General features: G+C 47.8%; 2 protein-coding genes across 2 annotated transcripts in view; both read left to right on the top strand.

Moving 5' to 3' along the window:
* LOC309808805 (forkhead-associated domain-containing protein 1-like) overlaps nucleotides 1-23,080 on the top strand; it is a gene marked incomplete at its 5' end in the record, with an annotated part of 205,828 nt that overhangs the window by 78,575 nt on the left and 104,173 nt on the right. Inside the window, 6 exons of the mRNA XM_082629380.1 lie at nucleotides 543-644; nucleotides 2,529-2,649; nucleotides 3,336-3,460; nucleotides 6,374-6,469; nucleotides 6,893-7,113; nucleotides 7,650-7,815. Of these exons, the coding sequence (XP_082485506.1) occupies nucleotides 543-644; nucleotides 2,529-2,649; nucleotides 3,336-3,460; nucleotides 6,374-6,469; nucleotides 6,893-7,113; nucleotides 7,650-7,815 (831 nt within the window). The remainder of the gene's footprint in view (nucleotides 1-542; nucleotides 645-2,528; nucleotides 2,650-3,335; nucleotides 3,461-6,373; nucleotides 6,470-6,892; nucleotides 7,114-7,649; nucleotides 7,816-23,080) is intronic.
* LOC309807969 (forkhead-associated domain-containing protein 1-like) overlaps nucleotides 22,320-23,080 on the top strand; it is a gene marked incomplete at its 3' end in the record, with an annotated part of 96,680 nt that continues 95,919 nt past the window's right edge. The window contains exon 1 of the mRNA XM_082627980.1: nucleotides 22,320-22,435. The remainder of the gene's footprint in view (nucleotides 22,436-23,080) is intronic.

Here is a 23,080-nt window from a genome sequence, read left to right as displayed (position 1 = left end):
GCTCAAAGTGGTAACGACAAACAGTTATGATAATAAACCCAATCATAACATTTCCAAGTACCCATCACGAGTTATTAGAACGAGACTGTACGGCGGACATTCCCGTCCACCTTTCATAGGTTACAACAGTACTTAACACACTCACAGAGCCCTTAAGCACTATTCCAAACATCGAATCCCCACAATAACTCTATGCAGTGATACTAGTATCATCATCCCCATTTGACAGATGAGGACACTGAGTCACGGAGCAGTGAAGTAACTTTCCGAGTGTCGTACGGCTGGTTAGGGACCGAGCTGGGATGGGAGTGTGCGGTAGAACATAGTTGAGCCCCGGGTGCAGAGCTCGGCCCTTTCCCCTAGGGGGGAACTCCCTGTGAGTTTGCCTCCACCCTGTGCATGCCTGTGACCCCTGCTGCTGGGCTGCAGCTGTCCCTACCCCTCAGGGACTCCCCCACTGCCATTAGCCCCCCCAGAAGAGTTTCCCCAGAGGGCATGATGATCACATTAGCAGCAAGCCCTCGGTTTCATCATCCTTTCAGGTTGAAGAGAAGCTTCGGCAGGATTCCAGAAGGAAATTGCTTCAGCTGAAAGAAATGAGGAACAGAGCAAACCTCATTAAAGCCAATTTGGAAAGGGCAGTAGGTCAGGTAGGCGTGCTGCAGAGCCCCTTCACGGGCCCATGCTCTCCACGGAATCCCGCACCCAAGCGGCCGGCAGGGATGAATGAGGAGGAAGACGGCCTGCCTTAGTTCACCCACTTATTTTCTATACGAAGAAGTGTCTAGAAAGAACTAGAGCTGAGATTCTATCTAGATCTAGAGTCTGAGCTTTTAACCACGATGCTCTACTACTTCGCTATTAGTTACTAAGCTAAGCATCATTTTTCTGTGTTTTGAAGAAAGTTTCGTGAACCTTTGTCCCGCCCCCAAAGGTAGTGGAAATGACTCCTGCGTTAGTCCTGTCCCCCATCAGCTGCAGTTCCCCTTCCCCTCATTTCCGATGAAGATCAACAGTTCTCGGGAAACTCAGCAGTATTTGCTGCAAGAAGAGTTACGGCAGCATCTGGCAGAGAAGGAGAAGCTGACCGAGGAAAGGCTACAGCAAGAGGAGAAGCTGAAAGCCAGAGTCAAGCGGCTAATGGCAGAGAAATCGGTAAGGTGGTCCCCATCCTTCTCTTTACTACTGGAAACTGATGAAATGGGCTTTCCTATGAGAAGCAGAGGGCATGTACTTAGATGGAGGAATCTCAGCAACTCCTTGTTGGGAACTAAATTAATTAAAGAGGGTGAATGATGTAGGAGGAATTAACATGAAGCTTGAATCCTAAAACTCAGAGATCAACTTGAAGATCAACTTGAAGAGGCGAGGTTATTGAAATGTCTAGAAATGTTACTTTGTCTATATACCGCAGCTGATTTTATTGATACAAATCCCAGTCGTTACTGCGGCTCCTGGTTTGTGTCTAAGTGTGTGCAAGACCAACCAATAGTATTTCAGTCTTTCTCTTCATGCATATCAGGGGAAACACATGGCCCAAACTGCTACTTACTTTTCCAGAAACCAGCCAATTAGAGGATACTTTACAGTGGCACCTCTCAACTCAAAGGTGTCCATGGATCATATGGGGATGTTGTTGAAATGCAGATTCTGACTCAGCAGGTCTCGGGTTGGGGGAGCCTGGGATTCTGCATTTCTGAACAGCTCCCAGCTGGTACCGATAGCACAGCTCTGCAGACTACATTTTCAGCCACAAAGTCTGAGAAGAAGGTTTTCCCCAAGTTGGCCGATAAGAACCACCTGGGGCTTCCCTGGTGGTGCAGTGCGTTGAGAGTCTGCCTGCCGATGCAGGGGACACCGGTTCATGCCTCGGTCCGGGAGGATCCCACATGCTGCGGAGCAGCTGGGCCCGTGAGCCATGGCCACTGAGCCTGCGTGTCCGGAGCCTGTGCTCCGCAACCGGAGAGGCCACAAGAGTGAGAGGCCCACGTAACGCAGAAAAAAAATAAATAACTAAAAGCCCCTCCAGGGACTTCCCTGGTGTTCCAGTTGTTAAGACTCTGTGCTTCCGCTGCAGGGGGCGCGGTTTCGATCCCCGGTCAGGGAACTAAGATCCCGCATGCCTCATGGTGCAGGCAAAAAAAAAAAGCCCCTCCAGGAGCAAATTTGATGTGATTGTTCAGAGATGAGACCAGAATGACAACAAGTGGAAACCCAAGCTTAGAAGAACATTAGAAGAAAAAAAGAAATAAAACATGGGGAGGGAACATAGCGGGGATCTCTTATTTATAATGATGCTAAGTAGGTAGGAAAGTTGGAAATCTTCCTAGATGTGACTTTGTATTCGAAATGAAATTTTTAAATTCCTTCTCTGCTGAAGCCCTGTAATGATATTTTCCAAGGTACTAAGTAAGTGACAGGGTTTCTGCTAATCCATGATTTGTTCATGTTTCTTCAAATACAAGAGAGTGAGATTGTGATCACTGATAAAGCTGCTGTCCTCACCATTCTGGCCACAGGAGCAGTCCTTCAGTGATCTAGGAGCCAAGTGCAAAGGGTCCCGACATGAGGAAGTCATTCAGTGTCAGAAAAAGGCCTTATCTGAGCTTCGTGCGCGAATTAAAGAACTTGAGAAGGCCAGCTTGTCAAGTAAGTTTCCTCCTGCCTAGTCACCCCTCTGTGCTGAGAACCATGGGCCCCAGACTTGAGGGTTCACTTTAGGGACTAACCAATTTGCCAGGACCACCATCTTCTATCCCCATCATTTCATAACTAAAAAAACATAGTTATAAAAAAAAGATGGGCAGGAAAAAAAATAGATGTGTAGGCATGAGCTCAGAGTCAAGAGCAGGCCTTGATATTAAATAAACAGGATTTCATGAAAAACTCAGAACCTTGTCCTTCTTTTTCTTATTTCACTGTGGCCCAGTGGAAACTTTTTCATAGACGCATGCTGTGCAAGGACCAACCTTGGGGAACTTCCCAGGATAAATACCCTGTTTAGAGGGAATAGGGCTTTCAAGAAACCAAGCTTGCTGCTGGGTGGAGCCCTGGGCTAGGACACAGAAGCCTGGGTTCAAGTCCATCCTCACACCTGTGGCCGAAGGTTCCCCCTCAGTGCCCCCGCCCTGGGAGGCTGCAGCCTCATATGAGCTGTGTGGCCTTGGACAAGTCATTTCACCTCTCTGGGCCTCGATGCCTCACCTGCCAAGGGAGGATGGTGAGCTAATTAGTACTGGCCTGTGGTAAGTGTCCAGTAAATAGCAGCTGTGACTTTTACATGCAGTAACTTCTTCCTGAGCCTTTCTTTTGAGTGTAAATTATTTCTTTTATAGACCACAAGGACCACATGGATGAATCATTTCTAGACTTAAAGACCCTCGGGATGGAAAAAAATGTTCGGAAAATATTGGATGCAAAACCTGACTTGCCAACTTTTTCAAGAGTAGAGATCGGAACGGTAACCAAAGAAACTTTGTCTCTGCATTGACTGACACGTGGGGAGGGTGGGCATGAGGACAGACACTAGCCGTGTGCCCTGGCACCACTGTATACATCATTGGTTCGAGGCCAGGTCCTCCCTGATGGGCTAACACCTGTATGGACTGGTTGGTGCCTGGCCGTACCAGTGATCCAATGTTTGAATAGAAAGGCGGCTTCCCATCGTGTACAGCATGATATAACATTGCACTGATGCTGGCCCGGACAATCTCTGGGCCCTCCTTTTCACATCACATGTTATATTCTGCAGAAAATATCCAACAAGCTAATGTACAACATTATGCCATGAGCTTGCCTAACATTTGCTTTTTGCTATAAACTGAAAAACATGAACACATAAAGGGCAGCAGAAGGGAGCCATGATGATTAAGAAGACACAAGTTCTAGAATCAGAGACCTGTGTCCTAATCCCAGCTCTGCAAGCTCTGTGACCTTGGGCAGGCTCCTAACCTTTTTGGGACTTCAATTTCCCAGCTGTAAAATGATGATGGAAAAATTAAAGGAGATCATTATGTAAAGTGCTTATCCCAGTGCCTAGCTCATAGCGAGCACTTTAATAGATGATAGTTATTATTGTCAAACAGTTTTTAAAGATTATTGTCCAAGAAAACCTTCCTTTCTTAGGGAGCATAGTTTGTGTTTTCCAGGATTTTCAGAAGTAATTTGATTGTTAGGTTGAAGGTGCCCTGTATCCTAAATGGATGTTTGATCGGGTGTTTGATTGACACATGACAATGGACAGCTCTGATCAGCGTGGCTTGCTGCGGCAGCTGGTCTAAACCAGCTTTTGGAAAACATAATAAAGCCGTCCTCTCTGTACCAGCATTTTCTCCTACAATTTTTCTAGACATTTGCTCACACGTCTAGAGATGTGAGTCTTCAGAAATGTGTTGGTTTTCCTGATAAAATCGAACCTTCCTTCTCTGAGGCTGGGAGTGGAGGGACCGTCTCCAGGTGGGGAGCTCAGCTGGATCTCATGTCCTGATGGTCCTGCTTCCAAGATTGACCTTCCCCTTGGCAACAAGCCCTCATCCCACCACTGACACCACAGAGCAGGAAACCTCCCAACTCTCAATCCTCCAAGGTTGGCAGTAATTAAACGAAAGAGCAGGAGGAAGAATAGCTGACATCTGTGAACTGCTTACTGTGTGCCAGGCGTTGAGCTCAGCCGGCTCCATGCCTTATGTCATTGAACCATCGTAGCAGCCTTGTGTCATAGTTACTATTATTGTCCCCATTTAACAGATAAGAAAAATTAAGGCTTCAGGAGGTCAAGTACCTCACCCAAGGTCACAGAATAATGATTGAAGACACACCAGGGGTGTGTCCCTGGTGGTGTGTCTGCTAGCCTGCAGAGACCGGGTGGGGACTGCGTGCTTGGATCCTGTAGCCCAGGCTCTTCCTTAGTGACCCTCCCCTCAGGAAAAGAGGGGGCGTCTGGAGAGGTACAGAGGATGCAGCTCAGGGTAGCTGAAGACACTGAGCAGCATCTCAGGTTCTTTTTGCAGCAGATCTGCCCGGTTTATTGTCATCTTCAGATACCCTCTTTTATTCTCATCTCCATAGATACATAGACAAATATGTCCACTCTTGTCTATCACAGTCACTTGGGGGCCTTTATATTTTTGTAGTTGTTTTTTTTAAAATCTCAGAGGTTTTCAGGGTAGTGCCAACAAATGCTAGGGCTAAGAGATGCTCATGGCAAGCATTAAAAGCCAATTTATTTTTTAAGGAGTCTTATTATGGTTATTTGTGGTCGTTCAGATCAGGTCCCCTATTCAGTCTGGTGGCCTTTCCATGCAGTCAGTTGGGCTTCCAACAGCCAGCTGGCTGGTTGGGGCCTTAGGGAGATGCAGCTGCAAACACTATCTGCATTGTCTCTGGAAAGGTTCTGAAGGGATGCCCACCCACCAGGTTCCAGAGCTAGGAGAAGGTTGGGCCAAATTTTGTGAGGGTATGGTTTCTGCTGCACAGAAATGAGATTCCTTTAATAAAAAGGAGGGAGGCTATTTTCCACTTAACCTTCATTCGTTCATTCAACAAACATGCCCACTATGCACCACTCGTTGCCAGGTGCCATGCTGGGCACAAGGAGGGAGATAGTGAGCAAAAGCCGCATGGTCCCCATTTTTCTGGAGCTTGTCTTCTCAACATCAGCGGTACTGATTTTTTGAGCCAGGTAACTCTTTGTTTGGGAGACTGCCCTATGCATCGTGGGGTGTTTAGCAGCATCCTTGTCCTCTACCCACTAGACGCCAGCAGCAATTATGACAACCACAAATGTGCCCAGGCATTGCTAAATGTCCTGGAGGGGGTATGGTGGCCAGAGTCACCCCCGGTTGAGAACCACTGGCCTAAAGGGAAGATAGACGAGACGGTGGCCAAAGAACGGCACAAGTGATGCATCATTTCAAAGGCAGTCGTGCTCTGAAGGGGTAGGAACACAGTCATAAAGAAAGCAGTTCACAGAGTCAGAATGGATTTAAAACCAACTCTCTTGGCATGGACATATATACACACACACGCTACCAAAGGTAAAATAGATAGCTCGTGGGAAGCAGCTGCATCGCACAGGGAGAGCAGGTCGGTGCTGTGTGTCTACCTAGAGGGGTGGGTTAGGGAGGGTGGGAGGGAGACGCAAGAGGCAGGGGATATGGGGATATATGGATACGTATAGCTGATTCACTTTTTGATACAGCAGAAACGAACATACACCATTGTATAGCAATTATACTCCAATAAAGATGATATAAAAAATCAACTCTCTCAAATTATTTTTTCCAGTTCTTGCATTATTCTTTGGGTTATTCTTCTGGATGTAGAAAATCATAATGGAATGCCAAGTGAGTTTTTTTCTTTTGTTTTATTTCAGCCTCAAAATGGCCTTTCCAGCCCAGGGTCCATCATGGCCACTGAGAAGTTAGGGAAAACGGATGTGGCTGAGGCTTTAGATCTTAGTGAAAAGCTGGTAGGTATACCCAGCATCAGTCCCCTCCTGTCCAAACCTGCGTGCCCTGCAGGTAGTTTAAACATCAACTCCACATACATTTTAGTTGTTACAGTAGCTCCACGAGACCCATCTCCTATCCCAGCATGGGCTGGAAATTGCAGAGCCCAATTCCTTGCAAGACTGGGTAGTAAGAATGAATGTTTATGTCTGTTGTCATTCCCCCTCCACCCCTCCCCCCAATTCTCAAAAAGGCATAGTGTAAATGGATGCGGGGGAAAATGAAAGTCCTACTAAAAGCCCCAAATGCACTCATTTGCAAAGCATGTGTTTCTTCTCTGCAACTGCAGAAAATGAATGAAACAGAATTAGACGTTTGCCTCCTCAAAGTGGCCACCAGCGGTCTTGGGCCAGGCCTCTTACCTGTGAAACGCTTTCTCGTAGTACTTGGATATGAGCAAAACCCTCGGGACTATGCTGAACATCAAAGATATGTCAGGTCACGTGTCCATGAAACACCTCTCCCCAAAAGAGAGGGAGAGAGTCCACCAGCTTCGACAAAGAGACCTGTACCTGGTGTTTGATAAGATCACCCTACTCAAGAACCAGCTGCAGAGGAAAGAGGAGCTTTTGAGACGATACGAGAAGGACATTGAACAGCTCAAGTATGGCCCGTGTCCCCGGCAAAAGGCCCAGGCCTCCATTCTCCAGGCTAAACCTCGGTGCAGCTGCAGACCCGTAGGGACCAGGACAAGAGGACAGAGGCCTGGGTGTGGAGTGGGGAGGCGGGATGGTGACTCAGGGCCTGATGGACCCAAGTCTCTGGGCAAGAAAGCAGCAGTTAAAGTACCCTACTGTTAAGGAATAAGGTGCACCTTTTATAAATGTGTCTGATGTTTCACCATGTGTGTGCTTTTCGTAATTCCATCGTATTTTCAGTGGTATCCGTTCCCCCACCCTCTCTGGGAAATTGGGAGGGGCTGGTAGCATAACCGTTGCCCCCTTCATGCTGCACGTCCACAGCCAATGGGCTATTTATTCTGCCCTCTAGTCCCCACATCTTCAGCCTTCCCCCAACTTGTAAGGAAACCGCGAAGCCAAGCGTATATGGAAGTGTTCTGAGGATCTCCCAGGTCGGGAGCATTGGTGGTGAGTGAGAAAGCTGAGGAGAAAAGAGACTTTGTCTCTCCTGTGTGCTCAGGCAGAGCAAAGTGTCGGTTCAGATGTACCAGTCACAGGTGGCAAAGCTGAAGGACGACATCTGCAAAGAGGCCGAAGAAAAGGCGCTGCTGAAGGAGGCCCTGGCGCACATGGAAGAGCGGCTGCACCAGGAGAAGAGGGTCACCAGGGCGATCAGGCAGCAGAAGGTGAGAGGTCCCTGCTCGGAGCAGAGCCTCTGAGGCTGCCCCTCAGCTCCCTTTAGAAACAGCCAACTGAGGTCCCAGTGGGATCCAGGCAGCACAGAATGCATTCGCTCATTGCAAAGGAAGGTGGCAGAATAGCTTTAGCGTTAGGCAGACTTAGGTTTAGACTCTTGTTCTGCCATTTACTGTGTGACTTCAGGCAGCTTTTTTTTTTAACATCTTTATTGGAGTATAATTGCTTTACAGTGTGGTGTTCGTTTCTGCTGTATAACAAAGTGAATCAGCTATATGCATACGTATATCCTCACATCCCTCCCTCTTGTGTCTCCCTCCCACCCTCCTTATCCCACCCCGCTAGATGGTCGCAAAGCACTGAGCTGATCTCCCTGTGCCATGCGGCTGCTTCCCACTAGCTATCTGTTTTACATTTGGTAGTGTATATATGTCCATGCCACTCTCTCACTTCGTCCCAGCTTACCCTTCCCCCTCCCCATGTCCTCAAGTCCATTCTCTACATCTGTGTCTTTATTCCTGGCCTGCCCCTAGGTTCATCAGAACATTTTTTTTTTTTTAGATTCTATATATATATGTCAGCTTAACCTCTCTGAGACTCATAGTCTAGCTTGCCTCTATTTTTTTAAACTTTCTTTTTTTTTAAGTTAATTTTTATTTTATATTGGAGTATAGTTGATTTACAGTGTTGTGTTAGTTTCAGGTGTACAGCAAAGTGATTCAGTTATACATATACATATATCTATTCTTTTTCAGATTCTTTTCCCATATAAGTTATTACAGAATATTGAGTAGAGTTCCCTGTGCTATACAGTAGGTCCTTGTTGATTACATATTTTATATATAATAGTGTGTATATGTTAATCCCAAACTCCTAATTTATCCCTCCCCACCACATTTCCACTTTGGTAACCATAAGTATGTTTTCAAAGTCTGTGAGTCTGTTTCTGTTTTGTAAATAAGCTCATTTGTATAATTTTTTTTTAGATTCCACATATAAGTGATATCATATGATACTTGTCTTTGTCTGACTTACTTCACATAGTATGATAGTCTCTAGGTCCATCCATGTTGCTGCAAATGGCATTACCTCATTCTTTTTTATGGCTGAGTAGTATTCCACTGTATATTTGTACCACATCTTCTTTATCCACTCCTCCATCGACATTTAGGCTGCTTCCATGTCCTGGCTGTTGTGAACAGTGCTTTCTGAGACTCATAGTCTAGCTTGTCTGTATTTCTTTAACTTTTGATAATTCGTGTATTTTATCTTGTTCTTTCTATCCAGATAACTCTTTTTTCTACCAGTTTTATTGAGACATAATTGACACACAGCACTGTACTGAGCTTAAGGGTGTCCAGCATCATGATCTGACTTCCCTGCCTCCTGCAATGATGACCACAATCAGTTGAGTGAACAGCCCGAGTGTTTTTAAAGGCGGCGCTTCTGATTTTCATTGTTCTGCCAGGTGCCAGGGATACACCGAGGAATAAGCTCTCTGAGAATAAAGATTTGGGTTTGCTCTTCTGAGTAGCCAGAATAGTACACCAGTCTTTCTGACTTGGGGCTGTGTATTTGTACACGCATGCTTGCGTGTATGTGTGTACATGTGAGTATGTGCTGTGTGTTGGCATGTGTGTGTATTTGTATGTGTGTGTTTGTTGCCTGCATGAGCTCTAAGGAGGCCAAGGTCATAGAAGGGTGCCCTTCTCCTCAACCAGGAGGTGATGGTCAGATAGTTCCTTGCAGAAGCCTGCCCTCCATCCTGCGAACCTTCCAGGCAATAGGTTTCCAGACAGCAGGCTCTCTGGCTTAGAGCCCCAGAAATGAAAAGTGGCCGTCCTGCTCTGAGGGAGCCTGGATGCGGTGTTTCCAGTGCTCACTGCTGTGAATTAAACATCACAGGCCTTAGTCTGTGTGTGACATGGGGCTGCCTCAGGCAGAGGACAGTTTCCTTTCACACCAAGCAATGCCAGGGAGAGCTGGGCCAGTGACAGAGTTGTGACTTTCCCTTTGATGTGCCCTCTGGAGAGCTCACCCCTCCCCAAGGTGCCCACCCCCGCCCCCAGGGCTTGGCAGACTAGGTCCCAAAGCAGAGACACCAGACCACAGAATGGGACAGAGAAGGGCCCCAAAAAAGCCATTGTCATGTACTGAAAACCTGAGGATTTACATAATGAGGTTTCACATGCATTATTCCTGGGCTGCATCATTCACACACAACGCAAGGGACATGCCAGCCTGTTTGGCGCTGGACATCCCTCAGCCAAGAAGGGTCTGAAATGGCCAAACTGAACCTGTGTCAGGGTCCCCAGAAGAGCTACAACTAGAAGCTTTCAAACTCGTGGAATTCACAACTGGGGGAAAGACTTACCAAGGGACAGGCACCTGCTCCACACCGCACATGCTTCATCTCTCCCATCAACCCTCAAGGGATGCTGGCAAGTGTCAGCCCCTTAGAGAGAGGGGAAAGCTGAGTTGACAGAGGGTACTGTTCCCTGGCTACTAAGTGGCAGAAACAGGATTCCCTCCCCACCTGCTGCCCTCCCCCGCCCATGTTCACTTTTCCACACCCCCTCCTTCTGTGTCTCCCTTACCAGGGTGGCCCCCTTGGATACATCGCACCATTGCTCCTGGGGGTTTCACTCCAGGACTCAGGTTTGCATTTCAGGCTTGTTGTTAATATGTCGTCAGAAATCCCTGTTTGTCGGGAAGAAAACAATAATACATTTGAAAGTTTTGCTGGATCCTAAAGGGCACTTGTATACATCTGTCTTGGCATCCGTTCCTTCCAGGGAGTATATCTTCGTTGTCTTTAAGCAGAAAAGAACGGAAAGTAGAATTCCTCTTTCCTAAGTTTTACACTTAGTATTTTCACAAGGAGCCTTAGTTTTTTAGCCTCCTGTATAAAACTTTGAAACTCTTCACCCGTTCACAGAGGTGGCAAGGTTGAAGCACTGAGATGAAATTACACATCTTAAGCTTCAGACTTGCCCCCCCCCCAAAAAATGGAGTTTGTAGTTTTAATGTTTGACCATCTCTTCACCAAGCAGACCTTTCAAGAATCAAAAGTCCTATTTCCACACTAATATCTCTGGCTGTGAAAATGAGACTTGGTATAAGATGCTGGGCCTTCACAGCGAACTGGTCTGTGGCTCTGTCCATGTGGAAGAGGGACGGGAACCGCTGCCCAGGCCGTGCTCACTCGAATCCACTTCCCACATCACTCGAGAAGCCGGCAGTGTCTCTCAGAGTTCAGAGGCCAGATTTGGAGTCAAAGAAATAGGGGTGAAGCCCCACCACTGCCCCGAATGACCCTGAGTAAATGGCTTGACCTTTGTATCCCAGGTTCGTCAACAAAAGCAACCAAAACTGTTAGCAAGGGGCCTACTCCGTGGGGCAGCAGGAGGGTTAAATGGCAAAATGCCTGCAGTGCCTGGCATATCACAAGCTCCGTTTCTAAGGGGGAAGAATAGGCAGCTCATGGATGGGTGGGGATTCCTCTATTTCTTTCAGGGAGCTTCCTGCCAGCTGACGCCTTCCCCGGTCCTCCCAAAGCCGCCAGCTCTTATGGGACGCGCTCTTCTCTTTGGTGAATACGACTAGGCCACGGCCAAGAAAGGACCCAGATACCTTTTGTGAATGGGCTAAGGCTGGGATTTTCAAGAGGAAATTTTTAAATGCACAGAAGTTGCCACTTGGGAAGCACGCAAGCCCTTTCTCAGGGCTTGAAGTGGAAGAAAGGCTGAAGGGCACCGGCTGCTTCTGGCAGGAGAAGTCGCTCAGCTCTCCTGCCAATCAAATCTCCAGCCAATCAAGTCCTGGCTAGGACGCGTGACCACTGCTGTGTCTTGTGGTCTCAGCCAGGAAAAGCTCCTAACCTTCCCTCTGCTTAATTAGCTCAGATCCCTCTTCTTTAAGACGAGAATAAAAATGGCACCTAGCTCGTAGCCTTCCCAATGGGAGCTTGTATACAAAACCCTTAGTACATAGGACCACAAAGCATACATGCTCTCCTACCATCGTCATTATCCTCACTATTCTCTTTAACTCACTATCTTCCAAGATTTCCTTGGGCCCAGGTATTCTCAAGATTCTGGCCTCCTCTGTGCCACTTGTGTGTTTTGTTTGTTTGTTTGTTTTTGCGGTATGCAGGCCTCTCACTCTTGTGGCCTCTCCCATTGTGGAGCACAGGCTCCGGACGCGCAGGCTCAGCGGCCATGTCTCACGGGCCCAGCCGCTCTGCGGCATGTGGCATCTTCCCGGACCGGGGCACGAACACGCGTCCCCTGCATCGGCAAGCGGACTCTCAACCACTGCGCCACCAGGGAAGCCCGAACTGTATATTTTTAAATGGTTAAGATGGTAAATGTTATATTATGTATATTTTACCATAATGAATAATTAAAAATGTTAATTATTGGGGGAAAAAAAGCCGTTGGGGACTTTGTAATGGATGGCTCAGTCTGTTAGCACTGGACCTACCATTCAATCTCAATATCGTTAAAAACAGGATGACCAGACATTATGTGCTCACTGTGTGATGCAGGATGGATCACACAGTACCACCTATGAAGGCGTCTGGACAACAAAAAGACTTTGATCTCCTCAGACCTCTAGATCTAACTATTTGTTTACAGGAAACAAGGGGAAAAGAGGAACAAGTTAACTGAAACCAAGAAGAAGTGATCAGCCAAATCCAGGATGTGAATGTTCTCCAGGACAAAAGACCCAGTTTCTCCAACAAATCAGTGGCTGGGGGATAAAAAAGGTCAGGAGCGGGGTGTTGCTGTTACAGAATTAAAGACATTTCAGAGACATAACAACCAAGTGTAATGTGTGGACCTTGTCTGGATCCTGATTCTAACAAAGATAAAAGTAAAAAAGATATCTCTGAGAGAATCAAGGAAATGTGAGCATGGACTGAATATTAGATGATATTCAGGAATGATTATAAGTATTTTTAGCTGTGATCATGTCAAGGCGGGGATAATGTAAAGGAACAAAAAGTCCTTTCAGTTAGGATGTCTTTATGGGTGAAATGACACAACTTGCTTTAAATTAACCTAGAAAAAAACTCAAAAAGGAAGAAAAAAGAATGAGAGAACACTGGGAAAATGTTGAAGCTGGATGATGAATACATGGAGTTAATCGCAGGCTTCTCTAGTTTTGTGTGTGTTTCCAAAATCCCATAATAAAAAACAATTTTTATGTAGGCAATCTCAAAGGAACATACAGACACACACACAAACAGAGTGAGCTACAACCAAAGCATAAGCAAATGAGGAAGCCATTTGCCTTTAGTAAGTGCAGGAAACAGGAGATTAAGCCTTGGGCCTTTGCAAGATGAGCTAACCAAGTCTAAGATGCCTGTATTAAGCTGGCACCCTCAAAGATGCTGCACACCCTGGCAAGAGGAGGGCTTAAAAATTTTTTTTTCTGGACTTTCAGAAAAGAGAGCCTATGAAAACCTATAGTTTTCAATGTGGCTCTGGAGGGGAAAACTAATAATGGCCACAATACTGATGATGATGATGATCACCCTGAAGGTTTGTAACCACGTGGGTCTGGGGCTCAAGTTTACACTCCATGTATTCAGTGGGAAAACTCCAAGTTGAGGAAATAAATGTCAGTGTTCAGAGGTTATTAGCATCCCCGGCATCCAGCTGAAACAAACAAAAAAGACTTCCGAGAGCAAAGCAGCCAGGAATCAGACCCCTCAGGATTCCCACAGATTAAGTTCAATCAAGAATGAGATCACAGTCAAATTACTAAACATCCAAGCAATAAGTCAGTGTGAGCCAGAGTAAGCAGACACAACAAACAAGACATTGAGACACCACCCCTCTGCCACTCCCACCCAAAGACTTCAGATGTTGGAATTATCAGATAACAGATTCTAAAATCACTATGTATTCAATATTTTTTTTAAAGAAGGCTTTTAAAATGAGCAAGGAATGAGACTATTAAAAATGGCCAGGCATTTGTCCTCAGGAGTTTGTGGGAGCCCAGGAGAGCTATTTGACCCCTGTACATTTGCCTCTTCCATTCTGGTGAGAAAAACAGATTTCTTTACAGAATCAAATTATGCTGGCAATAAAAATTCAAGTGCTTCCAGGAGCCAGAGAGGAAATATGAGCAGTGCATTGGGCAGGCAGAACATAGGCTGTATCTAAAGAGGGAGCCTCTACTCATCCCCAGCAGATTGTTGATCTATATACAAGAAGAGAGTCCAGGTATTGCCAGATATTCCCATTTTCACAAAAAAAGGCATAAATCCAGATGTTAATGATCTGTACATGTTGGCTACTGTGGTAGACATCTGGTTTTCGTCACCTAATAACAATTCACCTCTTCTAAAATATTATGGCGTTATGATCCTCCTTTGCGGACAACACCTTTCTCCTAGTCTCAGTCCAGTTTCTCAGAGACGCTGTTGATTCCACCTCTGGCTGCAGGGATGGGCATGTTGGCTCAAGCTCAGCCAATCAGAGCAGTCTCCTGGGCCACAATAATTGGCTCAGGAATGGGCTTGTGACCCACCCAGAGAAAATGAGAAGCAGTGAGGCCATTGGGGGAAGCTTAGGAAAAAGACTCCTATACTTCCCTATGGAATTTAAAGCTGAGAAGATGTAAGGGTTGGAGCTTCGGCCGCCTTTTTGTGACCATTATACAGAGATTCTGTCTAAGGTTGGGTCCACATGGTACAAAGAATCCCTGAGAGCTGGAGAGAGGCCAAGGCCTCATGAAATCATCTGAGCCTGAACCCAGAGGTTCCCTCTAGAATTTTCATTTTTGGTAACCAGTGAATTTGCATTCATGCTAAAGACAATTTGAATAGGTTTCTCTGTCACTCCACAGAAGGAGGCCTATTCCTTCAGCAACTAATTAAAAGTCTTTTAACACGTTGGGAAAGCCAGACAAACATATCTGAAGGCTGACCATGGACCTTCAGTGTGCGGTCTCAGCACCTGGCCACCCCTCTCCTTCTGTACTCCTGTCCCTAGCATCTCTGATGACTCATCTTCTAGCCTCCATTCCCACTGCTCCTTCCCTGGACTATCCTCTGCTCTCCCTGCTCTACCTCCGGAAATCCTACTCTTCCTTCAGAACTCAAGTCAAATGGATCCTTTTTTCTTAGCGCTTTCCTGACAACCCCACCCTAAGCCCTACCCGAGGCAGAAGAAGATACCTCTCCCTCCATCCCCAGGCCCCTCTGACCCCCCGATGAACACTCAGCCCTTCTGCTGAGGATCCTAATTACCCAGCCACATTCCTGTCTCGCCTGCTTCTTGACCGTGATCCAAATTCAGACGCAGATTAGAAGGGATGATATTTGAGGCTTAAGTTTCAAAAAACAATCAGTTCTTAGGAGAAGTCAGAAAACATGGTGAAAGATGAGGATTTGGGTCAGGGATTCGAAAGAAAAGAACAGTTATTCCGGGGAAAAGAGAGGGTCTATGTGGAGTGCAGTGAGGAAGGAGGAAACACTGGACATATTTAGACCGAACGAAATGATTCAGAGGAAACCTGAGAAGAAATGTCTAGAGAGGCATGAGGTTGATCTGACTGGAAAGGAATACAAAAAATGTGTGATGGGAATGACCCAAAACAACAACGACAAAATGCCCAAAATAGGTGCACTGTTCACGTGAGAAAAGAATGCAGAGAGCAGCAAGACGCTGAGCAACCTCCAGAAAACAAGAGAGAAGGTGACAAAGGATGAGGTCATCTCAAACCAGATAAACTGGGAGGCTTTCTATGGATTGAAAGGGGTTTTTCAAAAGCTAGGGCTCATGTTGGCTTGCCCCTGATGGAAACTCAGGGCACCGAGGCCTTCTGGAATTTTCTGTTCAACAGACAGACACAGGGAGGGTCCCAAGAGGCCAGGCAGTGGCTAGATGTACCAAAAGAGCTACCATGGGTCAAAGGTCAAAACAAGCAAGGTCTCAGTTTATGAGCCACCCCAGGCAAGCACTGTCTCGCCTTTTACTTCTAAGGACCATGGGACCTTGTCCACAGTTCCCATGCCACCTACCCCGGGACCAATTCTTTCTTCATGTGATAAAATAACTAAGCTGGACAGTATCCAATCACAGCGGCCTTTAACCTTTGTTGGGGACATACCTGGTTGAGGTCCTGAGCCCTCTTCCCAGAAAAATGAACACAGCCTCAGTCACAACAAAGTTTCCTTCCCGTTTAAGCAGCTTATACCCGCCCTGGGGCCCATCTCTTGAACAATAGTTCCTAAACTCATTCACTTAATCAAAAAAACATTTATTGAGTGCCAGCTCCCTGGTACCTGCCAGGTACTGCTGCCAGGTACTGCTCCGGGCACCAAGGGTACAGGGATCCTCGCCTTATGGAGTGGACCTTCCAGTTTGTATCTGAGCCCTCAAATGATCAGAATGTCTGGCGAAGCGGCCCGGGAATTCAGTGATTCTGACATGGGCCCAGAATTAGGACCTGTCGTCCCAAAGAGCCCCAGCTCAAACACCCCTTCTGTAAGGAGAGAGGGGAGGAGTGTATTGAAAGCATGTGCTCTAACTGGGAAGCTCATAGCCTGCTGAGGGAGTGTAGAGGGTACTTGCACTTTGGAAAAATGTTTGGCAGAATCTCGTAAAGCGGGACGTATGTGGGACCCAGAAATTCTACTCCTAGATATATACCCAAGAGATATGTGCACATGTGCAGACCAAAAGGCATACACAACGGCCCCCAATTATCCCTGGTGTTCACACCTCTGTGTCCCCTCCCCTTGCGAGTAGGCAGGACTGTACCTTATTTCTAATCAGTAGATGCTGCAAAGGTGATGGGCATGTCATTACTGTGATTATGTTACAGAAGATTGTAACTTCCATCTTGCCTGGAGACTCTCTCTAAGGACTCTCACTGGCTTTGATGAAGCAAGCCACCTTATGGAGAGGCCCACATGGCAAGAAACAGTGCAGGATCTCTGGCTAACAGCCAGCAAGGAGGTGAGGCCCTCAGACTAACTAACAACCCTCAGGAAACTGTATCCTGCCAACCACCACATGAACTGGAAAGAGGATCCTTCCCCAGCTGAGCCTCAGATGAGACCCCAGCCCTGGCCACCTCCCTCATTGCAGCCTGGGAGAGACCATGAGCAGAGAACCCAGCTAAGCAGTGCCCGGATTCCTGACCCACACAAACTGTGACATAAGTGTGTGTTTTTTGGATCCGTTAAGTTTGCCATAATTTGTTCTGCAGGAATAGATAACAGAGTGTAAAGCAATGCAGCAGTGAGAATGAATGAACCACAGCTACATCAGACAACGTGGTCGAACCTCACATAGTTGAGTGAAAGAAACCAGGCAGCAAATGGAATCTGTAAGATTCCATTTCCATGAAGTTCAAAAACAAGCAGAATTAATCTATGATTGGAAGTCAGACAAGCGGGAGGGGGTAACCAGAAGTGAGCACAGGGAGTCTTCTCGGAGGGGCGGGGGCGGGTGGTGATGTTCTGCTTCTGGTTCTGGGTTCTGGTTAGGGTGGGTGCATACACTTTGTGAAAATTCTTCAAGCGTACACTTATCAGTTGTGCTCTTTTCAAGATGTAGATTATGTTTTGAAAACAAAAGTTTACAAAAATGACAATATGCTGGAGTCAAACAGCCAGGGTTCGAATCTTGGACCTATCACTTACAAGATTTGTAACTGCTCAAGTTACTTGACTTTTCTGAGCCCGCTTCTGTAAAATGGGTTGCACTAAGAATTAAATAAAACAGTGCATGGCATAGCAGCTGGTACCTAACAAGCCTCAATAAATATTAGCTAGTTTGGTTCACCTCATTCATAATGGTTCATTGTTAATCTCAAAAAAAAAGAAGTAGTGGAGGTTGATTTGCCTGGATGCCTGCAAGTCGAATTTATGGAGTTGTCCTGCAGGTGCCACCCCACAGAGACCAGCTGGATTCTCTGAATCCCTCTAGCAGCGATCAGGGGAGCTCAGCCTGCCTCTGACACCCACACCCAGAAAGGTCCCTGGGCAACAAGCAAGATGATATGCGAGTGTTCAGAGGTCAACTTTGCTCTGGGTTGGGACTGAGACGATGCAAATCAAAGCTCTCCCCAGGATGGCTGTGATTGGGTTGAGATGGTGCTGTCCTCCCACATCATCAAGAAAGCAACAAAAACAAGCAAAGAGACAGACAGCAACGCGGACATTCACAGAAGGAGTCTGTGGTACCGGGCACAGTTTACTACTTCACACATATTAACCCATGTGGTCTTTACAGTCAATGCTGTTATTACCTCCATTTTACAGGTGAGAGAAGTGAGGTACAGACAGAATAAAACAAACAAACAAACGAAACCAGGCCGATCAGAGGTGGGATCAGCACCCTTCATCTGCAGTTTTCAAACAGAACATACAGACTGACCTCCCTGGCAAAGCTTTTTTTTCTGTTTTTTTTTTTTAGAGACAGTGTTTTCTGTTTTTGTTTTAATTTTTAAAAATTAATTAATTAATTAATTTTTGGCTGTGTTGTGTCTTCGTTTCTGTGCGAGGGCTTTCTCCAGGTGTGGCAAGCGGGGGTCACTCTTCATCGCGGTGCACAGGCCTCTCACTATCGCGGCCTCTCTTGTTGCAGAGCACAAGCTCCAGACGCGCAAGCTCAGTAGTTGTGGCTCACGGGCCTAGTTGCTCCGCGGCATGTGGGATCCTCCCGGACAAGGGCTCGAACCCACGTCCCCTGCATTGGCAGGCAGACTCCCAACCACTGCGCCACCAGGGAAGCTCCCTGGCAGAGCTCTGATTTGCAAGAGATGAACGTCCCAACCAGCCTTTTCTCTATCTGAGAAAACACCTGGGTGACTTCTCATTTTCTGACAGGGGAAGGGGGTGAGCACAGCCGCAGAAGGCCTCAGTGACCAGCTGTGATTTTGTGGTTTGAATTTATTTTTGTGAACCTGTGTGTGTGTGTGTGTGTGTGTATAAAAACCTGCATTTCCTTAGCCCATCGCACCAGGTTAGTAATGGACTGTGGAGCCTCCAGTGGCCCTTTGCTCTCCCATCTGTCACCTACTCAACAATTTAGCTATTTCCTGATCTTCGAGCGCTCTCTCTCTCTTTTACTCTCCCTTTCTCCTTTTCCAGCTCTTTCCCTGGCTCTCTTACCCCTTAAAGGCTGGGCAAGCTCCCTACCTCTTCCAGGCAGGAGGCCAGCATTCATTTATTGTTGGAATGCAGGTGACAACAAGCAGATCTGGGGAGGGGGCACAGTGGATGGGCTCTCCCAGTCAAGGACAGCCCAGGGAAGGTAACTGCGGCCCAATGAGATTTTATGGGGCAGAGGTCCTGCAGGAAAGAAGCGCAGAGGGTGGCAGGAGAGGTCCCTGGCAAGCCCCAGCTACCGGCTCCTGGCCTCAGATCCCTCCCCCTCTTGCTGCAGGCACTGCCAAAACTTCAGGACAGCCAGAAGCCCAGATTGTTCAGGGCTGAGGGAAAGCAGGTGGTGAGCATGGGTGTCTCGTGGCTGTGACACCTGTCACCTGTGGTCCCCGGGGAAAATACCTTCCCATCACAGTCATCTAGATTCAAATCCTTTTCTGGCTGTGTCACCTTGGTCACATACCTCCATGTCTCTTGAGCCTTATTTTCCTGTTCAAGTGGGAGTGATGTGATAGAAATAATACCTGTCACGACATTTTTGAGCGTTTCTCTGCAGAGCTCCCTGTTCCAGGTGTTTCACACACACCTACTGCCCCAGGTTATGCTGAGGATTAAATGAGATGATCCACAGGAAAGACTGGGACAGAGCCCTGCGGGTGGAAAGCCCGGAGTTAACATTACTCGCTCCAGTATTATGAGGACAGCTGGGAATGACAAAGCTGGGACCTGCACCCAGGCCTTTCAGACACCAGTATCCTGATGTTGATGGAGATACGGTACAGCCTTGGTAGCCACCCAGAGCTCAATAAGATTGATTGATTACAGGCATCACCAAGGAGCCCATATAAGCTAGAAATCTCTTTTTTTTTTTTTTGGCCATGCCATGTGGCTTGCGGGATCTTAATTTCCCCACCAGGGATTGAACCCGGGCCATGGCAGTGAAAGCACCAAGTCCTAACCAGTGGACCACCAGGGAATTCCCCAGGTGCAGTATTTTGAACACCCCATCATCGCAAAGTACAACTCTCACTCAGCCCAGGACATGCTATGATAAAGCCATGAGTTATTGGGGTATTTTAGTTTCTGTTTTTGAAATTTAAGTGGATGACATGGAACTGGGTTTTAAGACTTTCACACACCCTTTGACATGACTGTGGCATCCTGTGGGGAGCGGCAGGATCCAATCAAGATTTGGCAATTTCTGCTCCAGTGAGCCTGAATGTCAGTTTTGTTCGCCATTTAGTATTTCCTCATCGAGAGATGGACTAATGGTAACATATGCTCTCCCAAGCCTATCAGGGGGCCATGGGCAGCTCCGGCTCCAGGCTGGCCTGGATGGGCTCCATAGGGTCTGACTGGCAGTGAGCAGGGTTGCATTCTGTGCTCATGTTGATGAGACTGAAGACAAGCATGGAGATGGGGGTGGGGCTGGGGAGGGCCAAGGCTACAGAAGCCTAGGTCCTGGGGTAAGGACAGTTCAGCTCAGCAGCTCAAGAGTAGGAGGCAAGGCTGTGGGCGGGTGGCAAGGGTTGCCCCTGTTCATTCACTCATTCGTTCATTCAGGCACTGTTCTAGGTACTGGTGATACAGCAGTGAACAAAAGAGAAAAGAAATCCCTGCCCTCATGGAGCTTAAGTTGGGGGGCAGGGGGGAGTTGGGAGTGAGGAGACTGACAAAAAATAAGAGAAGGAAACTAAATAAATAGCATGTTAGAGGAGTGGTAAGATGAAGGGAAGAGCAATAGAGTGAGGTGTTTGTTTTGTTCTTCATGTTTTTTGGGGGGTGTTTTTTGTTTTGTTTTGTTTTTTTGGGTGGCATCATGGGGCTTGCAGGATCGACCAGGGATCGAACCAGGCAGTGAAAGCACCGAGTCCTAAACACTGGACCGCCAGGGAATTCCAAGACCCTTTTAAATAGGGTGATATTTGAGTAAAAATCTAAAGGAGCTGAAGGAGATCCCTGGGGGAATTGCCCTGTAGGGAGAAGAAACATTAACTGCAAAGGCCCTGAGGCAGAAATGTGCCTGGAGAGTTGAGCCTGACCCTCTCTGTTCCTCTGAAGTTACCACTCAGGGCCCCGGCCTCTGTGGTCACTCCTCATACATTCCTAAGGTCTTTCTGGTCGAAGGGAACTAACCCAGGCAGAACCTTCCAGGCTGACTGAGGGCCTGGAAGAGATTTCTAGGCACAAGTGCTGGGAGGGCTCTGCGATTCAACTGCAGGGTTGAATAAGTCCTGAGGTTCTGCCAAGCTTTTAACAAATGCACAAGGAATTTGCAAGAATGCAACAAATTCATTCCTGGACCATGCTCCAGAGCTGCTTAATCAGAATCTCTGAGGTCTGTGCCAGGGAATGTGCATTTCTAAGAGCCTCTAGGCATGTGGGAGCATCTTTACCATATATTCCATCCCATATCGATTTCCATGATTTTTCTCTCTTATATCTTCTTCTAATTGACTAGAGTGGAGTCTGCCATCTTTCATCTTTCTCAGATGAATATTTTGAGTTTGTCTTGGGGCACCTTGTCCGTCATTTCCTGCCAGGGAAATGAGGCATTCTGTAGGTAGTCAGCAGGGCTGTTCTGCTCCCAGACAGAAGGGGCTGATTTGAAAAAGGTGTCATGGGGTGAGGGGAGATAGTTGGCATTTGCATGTCTTCTCCACACGCTCCATCCCCCCAGCCCCGTGCCCATGGGGAGTGCGGGGGGGTTTCTTAAGGATCTGATCCAGGTCAACACTGGGGCCACCGTCTGACCTTGTAGGGACTCAGGTGATGTTTGTAGAAGTAAAGAACACATGAATGAATAAACGCGAGTTTTGACAGGGAAGGACAGGAACAGTAAGGCTGTGGGCTTGTAAATACCCTTTTCCTAGCACGTGGGAGAATCTTCCATTCTTTCAGAAGTGTTCCTTCCACCCCACCCATCTCCCATCTCCACCCCCACCCCCAGAAGTGATGGTCCCCCCCAGCTTACTCTGTTTTCTCCTCCACAACAGAGAGAACTAGAGTTTCGGGTGGGACGGGGGGTACTAACCTCCAAGCTTCTCGTGGCTCAGCTCCATTACCCTCCCACGCCTGACCACCCCCTCCTCAACGCACCGAACCTAGAGCTAAGGTCAGTAGGAAGGATTCTTGAGTCTGCTCCTTCCCCGCTGTAAGACTTGGAGCTACTTCTGTGAACACTGAGCCTGTTTCTCCATCCTCTAGCGGGCAGGTCGGGGAGGGCTCGCAGCGCTGCAGCGGGCTGTAATTGGCCGGGTGCTCCCAGCGCACCTCCCCCTCATCCTCGGGCGCCGCGCACGCCACGCCCCTTCCCAGCTCGGCCGTCAGAATGGCGTTGCCGTGGCGACGTTTGTAAAAAGGCCGGGCGGGCGCGCGGGCTGCGGGCCTTCGCCCGGAGACTCCGCGGGAGGGCGGCAGAGCGGAGGTCAGGGCTCTCGGCGGAGGACGAGGCGTGGGCTTCTTCCTCTGGCCAGGTGAGAGCGGCGCGCGAGGAGGCGGCGGGCGGAAACCTGGGCCGGAGGAGGCCAGCCCTGCGAGGTCAAGGGCGTTGGGGTAGGCAGGGGACCCGGCGCCAGCCGAGTCCGAACTCTCTGATTCAGGCTCGGGTCGCCAGGAGCACCCCAGAAAAAGTGCCCCAACACCAGCCGTTCCTTCCTAAGTGCAGCCCCTACCTCGCCCCCCAAGGGAGGCGGCACGGAGCTTTAAGCCTCTCCTGGGCACCAGCTCTTGGATGTCCTGTGGGTATAGCTGGCATTAAGAGAGGAACCCCTGTTTCCCATGATTTATGGAGAACACCCACCCAATGGTCAGACACACACACACACACACACCCGCCCCTTACCTGAACTCCCCTTCTTTAAGGAACTTTGAGGCCACTGTAAACCTCAAAAGAAAGTTTGCTCCTATAGCCCAATTCTGAGCCATCCAAAGTGGTCGGGGGAACGCAGATGACTGAAGCCCTTTTGCTCTTTCCTGTGGATGGTGCTCCATGGCGCTGAGTAAGAACGAATTCACAGAGCTCCACACATTCAAATTACTTTGACAGTGTTTTCATGCAAGGAAGTGATGCACAGGGCAAAATTAAGGTGGAGAAATATTGTCCAATCCAAAAGCTAAAG

The sequence above is a fragment of the Mesoplodon mirus genome (genome assembly GCF_964341445.2).
Source record: "Mesoplodon mirus genome assembly, chromosome: 7".
Classification (NCBI taxonomy): domain Eukaryota; kingdom Metazoa; phylum Chordata; class Mammalia; order Artiodactyla; family Ziphiidae; genus Mesoplodon; species Mesoplodon mirus.
Note: the sequence above shows the minus strand (reverse complement) of the source record. Positions and strands in the feature narration are given on the sequence as shown.